General features: G+C 39.4%; 1 protein-coding gene across 1 annotated transcript in view; it reads right to left on the minus strand.

The window, feature by feature from the left end:
- Window positions 1–923: 923 nt before the first annotated feature.
- The window catches only part of mboat1 (membrane bound O-acyltransferase domain containing 1), a 19,501-nt gene continuing 7,047 nt past the window's right edge, over window positions 924–13,377 (minus strand). Inside the window, exons 5-13 of the mRNA XM_008432187.1 lie at window positions 9,037–9,092; window positions 8,752–8,806; window positions 7,386–7,578; window positions 6,812–7,004; window positions 6,478–6,581; window positions 5,498–5,562; window positions 5,261–5,393; window positions 5,007–5,158; window positions 924–3,792 (exon numbers count right to left, since the gene is read on the minus strand). Of these exons, the coding sequence (XP_008430409.1) occupies window positions 3,597–3,792; window positions 5,007–5,158; window positions 5,261–5,393; window positions 5,498–5,562; window positions 6,478–6,581; window positions 6,812–7,004; window positions 7,386–7,578; window positions 8,752–8,806; window positions 9,037–9,092 (1,147 nt within the window). The 3' untranslated portion in view covers window positions 924–3,596. The remainder of the gene's footprint in view (window positions 3,793–5,006; window positions 5,159–5,260; window positions 5,394–5,497; window positions 5,563–6,477; window positions 6,582–6,811; window positions 7,005–7,385; window positions 7,579–8,751; window positions 8,807–9,036; window positions 9,093–13,377) is intronic.

The following is a 13,377-nucleotide window of genomic DNA, read 5'->3' on the forward strand; positions in this document are numbered from 1 at the left end:
GTCAAACAGACCCAAATAATGTACATCTATGCAGGTCATAATTTAATTCAAATCGGCTAAGTTTGTTCCAAAAGAACCCTAAATATAGTCTGATATGATTCTATGGAACAGTAATAAAGTCACATTATCATACAGTTTCAGTTAAAAAAAAAAGTTATCAGACTCAGGAAGTTTGAAAAATAATGAAAATATCTTGCCTGGGTGCCAATATGCTGTTAGTAGCTATACCATGTGATGGTGTTTATTTAATACAGAAACAAATTAAAATAAAAAAAGACTCTACCCAGAACAAGGTAGAGTCTTAATGGTTTGCATTTGAACTTGTCTATGTTATTATACTTGACAACGTTTTTGTCACACAGCTACCCAAGCAACATAAAAGATCTGGCTTCTTAAACAGATCCTACTATTAATACAGACACGCACAATTAATTATCTACCTTGATGCTTATTTCAGATTAATCAAGGCATCTTAGTTTGTTTTGTTTTTTTTTTTCTTTTAATCTAAGGGGCTTTCTTGCACAGAGTATAAATGCTTTATCTATAAAGTCTTATTTTACAGTATCAAATTTTCTATTAAATAAAAAAATATTAGCTTTGTAAAGCAGCAGTTTTAGAACGAAATGATTGTGTTTGTTATGATTACTCCTCTGTGTTTTCTCTGGTCGTTTTGAGATTTCCATAAGAGCACGGAGGACCAAAACACACACACACGCACACGCACACACACACACACACACACACACACACCCACACACACACACACACACACACACACACACACACACACACGACAATTTCAAAGAGGGAAAGAGAAGCGACACAAGGGACGGGGAGGGAGTCACCCTGAGGATACCATGGGAGGCTACAGTGTAGAGAGGATTTCGACTGTGCGCTGAAATAGAGACGATACAAAATTATGCTTATTTTCATCCTTGTTCACTGAAACTTTATTTCACTTTAAGATTAATGTTTAACAGCACGCTCTCCTCTAAACAAACAACACTAAAATGGAGCAGCGGCGCCATAAGAAAATAAAACCAAATCGACAGACAGGCAGTGCATGCAGATAACAAGTCTGCAAACAAAACAAATCTTCATTAACAGCGTTAAATCATTCAAATAGCTGCTCATTCTGACCACGCACTCATACTGTACATGCGCCACACCTACTCATACTGTACATGTGCCACACCTACTCATACTGTACATGCGCCACACCTTTCCCTGCTCCCATCATGCTTTACCCACATGTAGACAAACAAGGCGGTGTCTTTTTTTTTTTTTTTAGCAACAATAAACGTAAAGGTTCCCATGCTCGGGGGGGGGGGAGGGGGAAGCTTCATTTTACATGCCCAGCATTTCTCGAATAAGTCTGCATGCAATCAGCCTTTAACACTGTATCGCCAGACCAACGTCTAAATATTAAAAACTCTCACAGGAAACCACAATCGGTTGTCACCAGTGCAACTTCATAAACTGTCCGAGGCACTGATGTGCATTTAAAGGTTAACATAATCTATATTATTATTATTATCACTATTATTATACCGAAAACATTGAATAAGAAACAGTAGAATTTCTTTCAGCCACCTTAGTTAAAAATGTTGAATATATTTCCCCCTGCACGGTTTATTCTTTTAATGCAAATTAAAGGAGGTTTATTAAAGGAGGAGTTTCACCAGGTTAAAAAAATAATACATTTTATAAAACCTGCCAGTCACACCTCAAACAAGTTTTCTATTGCTTCATGAAAGTGAAGTAAACAGAGAGTTGGCTCCCACCGCTTGCTGCCGACTCCGGGGAAGATCCGTGCTGGACTGTTCAAATTTCATCCCACCCCAGAATTTCCACGATTTCCTGCATCTTTGATTGGTTACTGGGCAGCAGAAAGACAGACCCGTCAGGATCATTCATACTGGAAACAGGATGCTTAGAAACACGCATCAATGTTCAGTCGTATACATGAAAGGGCGGTAAGAGGGGAAAATCAGTCATTAAATTAGGCAAAAACAAGGACGACTGCAATGCACATCTGCCCAATGGGTAGAAAGTTGTTCAAAGGCAAATTGCGTCATAAAAGATTTCCCATATAGCGGGAATAAAACACCTTTGTTTTAATCTCGTCATACAGAGATCTACTAGGAATCTACTTATATGAACGTAGCTGAAATTTCAAGAAGTTAACAGACAGCACCATTAACAACCACACACATTTAAAAATGGCCAAACACATCCCCAGTGCCAGACTCACAACTCCTCTGTGATCAAAACACAAACTGAGGTTTCAAATGTGCCAAAGTGAAAACAAGACTCAAACAAATCGAACGTCAATTTTAAGTGTTACCCATTTTTAGGATTCCTAGCAGGTGAAGTGTGCTTAAAGAAACTCCAGAGTCCGTTTCAGCTAAAACCCTTCTAATGTTTAACTAAGATCGGACTAGATGGCACCACCAGCCACCAGATGTCTCTGTTCAATTGGCATGTCCTACCAGGGAAAATCAGAGCTTAAAAAGCAAACTGTCCTGTTTTCTGTATTGTCCATTTCTTGGAGCCCAGTGTTTACAACCTGGCCATAAAAAGTCTTTGCACGTTTCTTCTAGTTTAACCCAACTTTCTATCCGGTTCCTTTCTATCATGGCAGCAGGTATCCAGCCCTGACCGCATGATAGGCACATTAAGAACGACGTCACTATTAAATTCACACTACTTCAGAACAGAAAGAGACACAAACTAAGGGGATAAATCACATTCACTAACCACTGTAACCCAAGCTCCTGATTAACCGACTGTCATACAGAATTGTGCTGCTTTGAGAATTTCCTGTAGTTTTCATCCCAGTCTGTAGGCAGTGAGAGTAATACTGACACACTTTGTTGCTGACAGAAGCAGTTGGCATGTAACTTTGGCCAAATCGCCACTCACATACACACACACACTCACACACACAAATCTACAACATCTTCTGGGTAAAGTAAAGTAGGCGCAGCGGCCACAGCCCTCTGCCCTCTTTGCACGCTCTTTTGTGAACTCACAAGGGCGGCCTTTGTGTGCCGTCAGAGTGTGACCGAGTGCAAGCATGTCGGAGGAGCATGTGCATATTTCCTCCCTCGTGTCCGATTATAGATGAGTCTGTGTGCGCGGGTTCTGGTATTTGCCACTCTCCCACTGCGCTGGCTCCCGTCCCACCAGTCAAAAGGGGGACGGAGGGATAGAACGGACCGAGGACGGAGAGGAAAGAGAGCTCCGCTTCTCTTTCCACCTCTGTGTTTTTTTTTTTATGCGGTTGGAGCAGGGGCGCTGGTGTTGAGGTGGGTGGACACAGGGCAGGAGGGATCCGGGAGGGAAGGCAGTCGCTGTGGCAGAGGTGGCATCGGAGATTTTCCTTCAGCTTTCGCTTGCCCTCACAGTCTCGGAGCTTCTCCCGGTCCTCCAACATGGCTGAAGGCTCTTATTGCGAACATCGGGGATGCAGCCTCAATCGTCCGTGTCGCAGCAAAAATAATAAATAGCATATACTTTTCACACTTTGAGCAGGCAGAACACACTCCTGGGAAAATCTGAGCCCGGTTAAAAACAACGTGGGGACGGGACTTTCAGTTTACTTTGTCGTTATTGTTGGAGTGAACAGGCTGGCACCGAGCTGAGCACGCAGCCGCTGAGAAAGAGGAGGAGGAGCAGGAGGAGGTGGGAGCCGGTTTGTTGGTGGCATTGGGTTCTCTGGGTTTATGTTTCTGATGCAGGACGACTGCAGCTAGAATACTGATGATGTGGACGTGGAAGTACATGGATCTGTAGAGAAAAGGAACAAGAAGGAAACCGAGTGTGACTCGTCAAATATTGGTATTTATCCAGTGTGTGAGCAGAAAGGTTGACCACTTAGGACATTTTCAATCAGAAGAACAATTTTTGTCCTCAGTTCAGTTAAATAAAACTGGTTTTGGGGATGCAAATATTACATGACCTTTTAAAAAAAAAAGGCGAAAACTTATGATTTTTGACAGATATCTACCACACAGGAAATGTGCTGTCATTTTTAGAGAACCACTTCATACCTATTTTTAGATTTTAAAATAAAAAAAAAAGACATCTAACGTTTTCTAAAAGACGATTGCAACATTTTCATAAATGGGACGATGATATTTGCACATAGTTTCCATCCCAATAGCAAAAAACAAAAAGAAATTGATCAAAAGAAAAAAAATGATACTCTCAGTGTCATTCTGCTGTAGAAATGAAACAGAATTATTCCATGTAAAAACTGAAAAGTAGCTAAAAGCTGCATTTGTTCCTTTATCAGCCTTAGTCAAACTTTTTCAGAGCCACTGTGGAAAATTCCTAAGAGGCACTTTGTGGCTCTGGAGCTCTGATTTAGAAGATATAAAGTAACATTGCTACAAAAATTTGTCTCTACACCATGAAAAGCCACCAAATGAATCCATGCATCTGAAACTGCACGTACCAAACCGGTTTGGACAAGCTTTCCACAAACAGATATTCAAGCACATCATTTTTTTTAAAACATAATTTAAAAACAAATTATAGATTTTTTTCCAACCCATTATAAAAAAATAAAAAATCTCAGATATGCAATGCGTGCAAAGATGGGCGTTTACTTTCATGCTTGAATTTTTTCCAAATGTTATCATGGTACAGATACAGATCTGATTGCTGTGGTATGCGTATGTATTCTGACCCACTGTCTCTGCTCCCACTAAACAAAGCCCAGTGCAATCAGTTGCCGTCAGACATCATCTACCTGGTAAATATAGTTAAAATGCGGTGACATACATTTGAACGTGAGACCAGGCGTTCTGTGAAGGCAACGATGACTTCACAGAAGCATCATGCTTTTTTTTTTCTATGTTTTGGTCAGAGTTCATAGGTATGGAACACTTTTCATGTTTTCCCTGTTTGTAAAACTGTGGAAAGGTGCAAGAGGTGAATAGTTTTGCAAGGCCACTGTAGATTCAGAGAGAGGCTCTGCAGAAGCGAGGAGCGCGTACCTGTAGAAAACTATAGTGTGTTCCACTGAAAGAAGGAGAAAAGGCATGACGGTGTAGCAGATGGCTAGCTGGGTCGCCGCCCAAGTTACAATGTCATAACCGAGCTTCAGGACTCTGGAGCCAATGAAGTGGTGCCTAATAGACCTCCGTATCTGGTGCAGAGAGAGGCAGATTAAAAATAAATAAATAATTTTCTGTTAGCTCATTTCTATCAGCTTTCAGTGTTGAAATTCCAGAGAAGGGGGTTTACTCACAGCCCTTGCTGCTATGGTAATGGGGATAGCAGTGATGAAGGTGAAGTAGTAGCCTGGATAAACGCCGTGCCACAAGGCGGACAGGATGAAGGTCAATGCCAAGCGGTGTTTCGCAGCTCGGTCATAACACACCCTGAAAAACAGGTAGAACGTGAGTAGCGCATCGTAAAGAGAACGACATCTTTTCTAGGTTCAAGTGTGTGAATGGGTGTGAGAGTTATTATCATCTGAACTCACGTTTTGAGCCAAATCCCTGTTTGAATGTTCCAGTTGTCTATGAAGGTCTTAAAGCTGGTGGCTGTCTGAAAAGAATCAGCATCCAGACGGCGGTCATGCAACTTCAGTGTTTTTAAACAATACATAAATCTAAACACAGTGTGAAAATGACACAAACAGGAGGATCAAATACATGAATGGACCTCTGCTAACTTTTGGATAACCGTCCCTTAGCGGGTTGCAGAGAAACCAGATGTCACTGTAGTCCTCAACAAGCGTCAAGCATCATTCTGATTGAACGCTTGACCTCTTTTCATCAGAATTAGCAGAGCTTCAACATGGTGCTTCCTTAGAACAGACACACAGCCCTCATGTTTTCAGTACGTCTGAGCTCCCGGCTATTCCTGAAGCTTTCTGTTCCTAAAACCAGTTTAGATGCGAGTTTCAGATCATTGTCCTGCTGGACCAAGTTCCAACCATCCAGCTGTCGATTTGAGGGGTTTTCATTCATACAGTTGGTATTATGATGACTTATTCCTAAACACCACAGCCAATTTCATTTCCACTGAGGGTGGCTGTTTGGGTCAAACAGCTAACACGAGGGCAGGATTGGGTTTTCCAACAGCATGGTGATCCCAGACCTGCATAAAAACTACCTTCCAAAGGCTTTCATTGAGCTTCCCAAAAGCTGAGTCTGTGCCAGAACAATGACGGAGTTAAATGAGCTCCACTGTTTCTGAGAAGAGAGCCCAAACACCCGGCCAGAATGTTGCCAGAGACTACTTGGTTACAACACAAAGTGTGTCAGACTTGAAGATGTATATATTTAAATCTATATTTATTAATTTGACCTTCCGTGAATTACATAAAACAACCCTAGCCCCTAATGAAACTCCTGAAACCAATTCTTGTGTTCAAAAAGTTATTGAATTAACAACTTCTATCATCATCACACGTTAAATAATGAAAAGACGGAACGTAGTGGTAAAAACCCAGGCTACCTCAATCCCTATGATGTTGAGGTTGGAGACGAGATCCCAGCAGGGTTTTCCACTCTCATCCATCCCCAGGAAGCCATAACCTGCTGCATTATTTACTGCATCAGCTGAAAACACATAAAAAAAACCATATTTGTGCAATAATTAAGGATTAAGAAATAAAACTACCCATCAAAGACTGCTGTTAAAGGAAGAGAGGATGCACTACTGTTCCAACTACTGTGAAGTTTTCAAGTAAACAATAATATTACTCACTTCTGTGATCTAATGCATTTGTCTATGTTGCAGATTTAAACCCCTGTTCACTCAGGAGGCGGTGCACGCGCTCAGAGCTTACCGAGCGTCCAGGCAAAGTAGAACTTGGGTCTTGCTGCTTGTATGGAGAAGAACGCGTAGGTGAGCCGGCTGAGGAAGGAGGCGTGGCCAACAAAGTGGTCGTCTACGTTGTAAGTAATGGGCAACGACCGAGTGATGACGAGGAAGAAGAACATGCAGCCGCAGCAGACCAGCAGCTTTCGACAGACTGTGTTCTGGAAAAAAAAAATAATATATATATATATATAAAAAATGTTGATCAATGATTTCACCTTTACACCTAAAGTTTATTTCTTATTGTGCTCTGAAAAACTAATGTATAATATGCTTACAGAGCTATATTCTTCATTTCATACTGGGTGAAACACAACAGAGTTTGATGTGAAAAGTAATATTAAAGAAAGACACTGTACTGATAAAAAAACAAAAAAACAGCTGGTTACGGAGGATTACAAAGACGAATCTCTATTCTTTAGTTCCTAAAATTAAATGAAAAACATTGCAAACCAACAAACAACTATTTTATCTCAGTGTTTACATTTCAGCAACACTTTCTCACGCTGCAACAGCAGTCAAATATGGGTTAATGAGCTTACAAGAGGAGATGGGTGGGGTATCTTGTCGTAACCATTTTGCCCGTTACATGTTCCAGAGTGCTGCTTTAGCCTCCAGCTGATGTGTTTTCCCTCTATGAAGTCGATGTAGTCCTTATAGTTGCTGCAGGGCCCGACCAACACACTCAGGAAGTTCAGATTGTAACTCAGATACTCGATAAGAGACGGCCTCACACTGCAGGGAAAATGAGAAGCAAATTAAATTAAATCATATTTTCCTAAAAATAAAAAAATAAATAGAAAAATCTAGGGAGATAATCTGCTTATGTTTTGACTTTGCACTTTAGGCCAAATGCTGCACAATTATTATAATAATAATACATGTGCTACGTGAGCATTTACGCTTTTTCTCACGTTTCAGCCTTAAACTAATGTATTTTATAGGGATTTTATGTGACCGGTTTATTATTAAGAAGTAGAAGCTAAATATTTTCAAGATTTGTTCCTTTTTTTTTTTTTACAAATAAAATTCTGAAAATGTGACCTGCATTTGTATTCAGCTGTTTTTTCTGACATCCCTAAATAAAATCAACTGACGTTTTAGCATTGTCTCAGGAGGCTGAATACAAAAACGTACAACGGTCTGCAGAATTTAATGTCCATCAGCGTCAACATTTTCCTTCTACTTCTCAGTTATGAATTACTCTGTGTTGGTCTGTCACGTAAAATCCCCAAATCCCCACTACATGCCAGTAAGTGAAACAGTTAAAGGTTGATGGGATAGTTTTTGAAATGCTTAATGAATTTTCCTTCAGCTCCAGTGTGAAATGCGAAGTGCATGCTGCGTTCAAATAAAAACAAAAACAATTGCAAAGTGAACTGGACTTACACACTTCAGACAGCACAACAGTCAACTGGCTGATCACAGAGGTCACATTAAAATAGAATTAAGGTCAGGTTATAAACTGTACAAAGTAAAAAAAAAAGCTGAAGATGCATGTGATTGGAACTCTACACTTTATGTTCTGAGTCATTTCGGGGGGGCGGGGGGGAGAGTTCCTTGTTTTTTTTAATGTAATTGGCATGCGTGGTTTGACAACAGCAATTCAGTCATTTCACATGCAGAAAAATGTCGAATGTCTCATGCAAAATGAGGTCTCTGTTCTAGGTTTCCAGCATGCTGCTTTTAAGAACAAGCTATTCACCATGATTTCACGGCCATGTCATTGTCCTGGGCTGCTAAAGGGAAAGAAAAAGTTTTTTTTTTTTTATTCTTTTAATAAAGTGTTAGATCAGATACAGTCCTCTAGTTTTTAAACACCAAATCTCCTTCCTATTGTTTTCATTGATGCTTGACAAGAGAGTGTGTGCCAGAGCAGCTGAAACGGTCTTTCAATGAAAAACTTACTGTATAGCCACATGCTTCTGCTCCGACGTCAGCTCTTCGCTTTTCTTACACATCCCTGAAATAATAAAACAATGCAAATTTAATCCGTGCTTCACTCCGTCATAAAATGTAGACACATTCAAATTAGAATGGAGTTATTGCTAACAACACAGATATGCCTTTTCCTGTTTCAAACTGCTCCAAAGTTATTATCCATAGAGTTTGTTGTTGATGACTTAAAACGTGTCTATCTGGCTTTTGTCGAGCTCCTGGTTGTATTTTTGTGGATATATTCAGATGTCTTACCGTCATGCAGATGGAAAGCCAGCATGGTTATCTTCTGGGTTACAATCATCAAAGGTCTATTCAGAAAAAGGGAGGATCACCAGTTTATTAATAAATCAGGTTCAAGAGATTCAGTCACTTCCACAGCAGTTTGTGAAATGCAGTTCACAAATTACATGAAAACATACAAAAGAAACACACACTGTGCAAAAGATGAACAGAATTGTATGCAGTGTTAAAACCTGAGGGATCAATGGTAAGATATTGTGCTGAATGGACCAGGATGACTGATTTTACATCTGGGAGGCAGGAGGAAAAAAATATATATCAAAGCAGCTTTGAAAAATCTAAAGACAACTGAGCAATGTAGAAAATAGGCTCAAAAAGAATATTGTTTTACAGGAATACTACCAAAAGTGAAAAACATCTAAAAAAAAAAATGCAGATCACATAAAGATACAAACAAGCTGTGTGAAAAGGTTAAAAACATATTCATCTTTTAGTAGTATCCTCTTAGGCTGAACAGTTTAGAAAATGTCAACCTCTAATTTGGTTGGGAAAAAAGTCCCCGGTTAAGAAAAAACAAATGGCATAAAACCACATGTGGCATAATAGTTTGTGTCTCTTTAAATAGATTTAACTGTGCTTTTACTTTAACCTGTGATGGACAGAGAATCTGTCCAGGGTGCCAACCTAAAACTATTGACCATTGGAGACAAGCACTGAGAACATCCAAGGATTAAGCAGAACAGAAAACTTAAAAAAAAATAAAATAAAATGGCTGGACGTTCTAGAAACCTCTAATTATTACTACAGAAATTCATGTTGTGGTATGAATACAATATGGTGCAGAGGTTATTATCTTTGGCACTGGTCACTGAGCTGTTTTTGGACCGATACTCACCATGAACAGCAAGCATGATTAAAAGGCATGTTGAAAAAAAATCCCCAGACCTCACAGTTGGATAGCTGAGTTACAAGTAAATGTAGCAGGCCCTAACTTTGATACACAGAGTACTTGGAGTTGAAGGAAAACAAATCGGCCACATTAGTATCTACTCAACAAGAAGGCACTGGAATTACATACAGCAGGCGTACCATGACAGGCTTTGAACTTCCTTTCCAACATCTACGCACTGAGCTGTCAGTGAAGTCAACTTCTACAATTTTGAAGCATTTGTCTAAATAATTATTTGGTGTAAACTGTGGGAACTGCAGTGTCAGAGCCAGGCAGTAGGAAGAGCTGATGTTTATGTTGGCCATTTTACAACTACAACTACAATCCAATGCACTTTTATAGGAAAACAACACATTTCTCTCACAAGCAGTGGGATCAGATCACTGTTTGATTATGTGGGAAATTTTGGAATTGTGCTCTTAAACATCAGCAAAGGTACACAGAATAACAGCCTAACTCAAAAGGCAAAAAAATCATAGCATCTCCAAAACAGTGTGGCTGCCTTTACAGCAGGATTTTGTTCTGATAAGAGTGTAATTTTTTGACACTGAAACACTCTCTCAGCTGGAGTTTGCTGTGGGAAGCTACAGAGTGTGCCTTCTCTGGTGAATTGATGCGTCCCGTTCCAGCAGAGGCAAATCGGGTCACTTATTAATCCACTGCTATTTATTCTAATCCTCTGAGTTTGGCTGAAGCATCTACCTTCACTTTTTAGCTCGTGACAAAGCACATCCTAAAGTTTCCACGGCACCAGAACAACTGTGTTTTGCTGCTCCCGGCTTCAGTTGCTATAAGTCCAAGACTTTCGATTCTGCGACACCCTCTGCTTTGTTCACATACACACGCAGGAATGTGATAGCATGTCATTCACAAAGGCACATGCACTGTACGCTACATCTCTCTCCCCCCTGACGCACAAATGCACCCTTAAGCACACTCTCGTTCCTCTCTCTGAGTGGACTGCATTGTATGCATGGAAAGCTGTAGAAGGAAAGAGGCAGGCCGTGTGGCTGGCAGTGCCAGCTCATCAGGAGTTGGTCGAGAGGGGCTGTAAAAGAAACATTATCAGAGTCCCACCCAGCAGCAGCATGCTCTCTGCTCCACTGCTGCTGTGGCCCACAGACTGGGCTTTACCTGCAGTCTGTACAATCATTAGCTTATAGAAAAGTCCATGAGCAAATAGTTGTCTGCTCAAACTTGGGAGGTTGAATCCAAATCAAACAGAATTTCTCTCTGCAGAAAACATTAACGTAGACAACCACCAGATAGCAATTTTATGTCACAGCGCTTTGTGCAGGCATTAACCTTTCCCACCTTTTAGCACACATTCAAGATTTTATGTGTTCCACCGGGACCAAAACTAAATAGTTTATAGTAGACAAGTGGAAAGGACTTTTTTATTTATTTTTTTAAACAATTAAAAATCTGAAATGTGTGGCATGCATTTGTTTTCAGTCCCACTGAGTCAATGCCACATTTTGGGTCTTTTTGGGTGCTTCACTAACAAATATGCTCATCTAGAAACTACGTTTTTGTCTAATCTTTTTTTTTTTTTAAACAATGAAGATCAATTCGATTGCCAAATATTTTCAGTTGGATGAAGGATAGGACTCTGATTAGGTCATTCTGACACATGAACACGTGTTCATGTCTCTAAACTATCCCTTGTTGTGGTGGCGGTATGGTTAAGGTCATCCTGGTGGAAGGTAAACCTCAGGCCAGAGCTCAAGTGCCAGCCTCTAAGAGGTTTAATTTAAAGTATTTTTCACGATTTTAGCTCCAATTCCTTAACACTGAGCAGCTTCTATGTCCCTGTTGAAGAAGAGCATCTCCCCAGCATGATGCCACCAACATTTTCTAACTCACCGATGTCTGAAAGCCACAAATCAAAGTGGGATGAATATAAATGCATAACCATCCATTTTCTTACACCCTTGACCCTTAGTGGGGTCGGGAGGGTTGCTGGTGCCTATCTCCAGCTGGCGTACTGGGCGAGAGGCGGGGTTCACCCTGGACAGGTCGCCAGTCTGTCGCAGGGCAACACAGAGACACACAGGACACACAACCATGCACACACACACCTAGGGGCAATTTGGAGAGGCCAATTAACCTGACAGTCATGTTTTTGGACTGTGGGAGGAAACCGGAGTACCCGGAGAAAACCCACGCATGCACAGGGGAGAACATGCAAACTAAATGCATATCATATTTTTCAAAAATTTTCATTGTATTTTTCAAAACAAATCGAAACTTATTTGGTTTTCCTTCTACTGCACAATTACGTGCCACCTTGTTTTGGTCTATCACATAAAATCCAGAATACAGAAATCTGTGGTTATTAAATCAGAAGGGTTCAGGAAAGGTTTATCATATTTATATTTAGAGGACTTACAACATCACCTGCTAAAGATGATTTATCCGTTTAATCTGAACAGGTACACTGCAAAAACTGAAATCTTAGTAAGATTAAATATCTTAAATTAAGGAGATTTTTCTTGTTTTCTTTCTGTCAAGATAATTTTTCTCACCAAGAGGGATTTATGTTAGAATATTTTTCTTATTTTAAGTGTTTTTGTACTTAATTATCTCAGTAAGATATAAAAGCTTAATGTTAAGAAAATATTACTTATTATGAGTAAATATGTGCTAGAATCTAGAATATCAATATTTACCAATCAAACTTCAAGTCTAGAACTTATTTTATATAAGTAAAAATTTCTTATTTCAAGCACAGAAAGCGAAATCACATACTTAATTAAATGTATTCAGATAATTAAAACAGACTATCTCCAAATGGAATCCTTTGTGTTATAGTCAATGAAAAATTAAAAAAACCCCATGAACTTATATTCTTGTATAAGTTGGCAGAGTGTACAGGAAATTATAATTTAATATTTAAACGATTGACATTTAACACAACAATTTCAGAAACAATATCAGTTTATATATCAAGATAATTCTTGGCATGTTTCCATCTGCTAAGGACCTTCTTAATTTGATCTTCTTGATGCAACCTCTTACTGACATGTCATGAAATTTCTATTGATGTGTGATTTGAAATGGCTGGTATTCCACACAATGAGATTAGAATCAACAATATTGATTAGCTCAATGTCATGATAAATATTTTAACTTTTGGTTTATATTTCAAATTCTTACTTTATAAGTTACTAATATTAGTTTGAACAATATTTTATTCATCATGTTTGTAACCCCTTTTATGACATCATACAATCCACATGGGAAAGCGCCCAAAATGTCAGTGAGATAGTATTAATGTTCGATACAACAGATTTTCTCTCCGATCCAATACCGAGTAAAATTTAAGGTGGTATTGGCAATACAGATCCCATACTTTGTGCAAAAGACAATTAATTTGTTTCTTAATTAAATAAAAAATAAAT

This window comes from Poecilia reticulata, linkage group LG16 (genome assembly GCF_000633615.1).
Source record: "Poecilia reticulata strain Guanapo linkage group LG16, Guppy_female_1.0+MT, whole genome shotgun sequence".
NCBI lineage: Eukaryota > Metazoa > Chordata > Actinopteri > Cyprinodontiformes > Poeciliidae > Poecilia > Poecilia reticulata.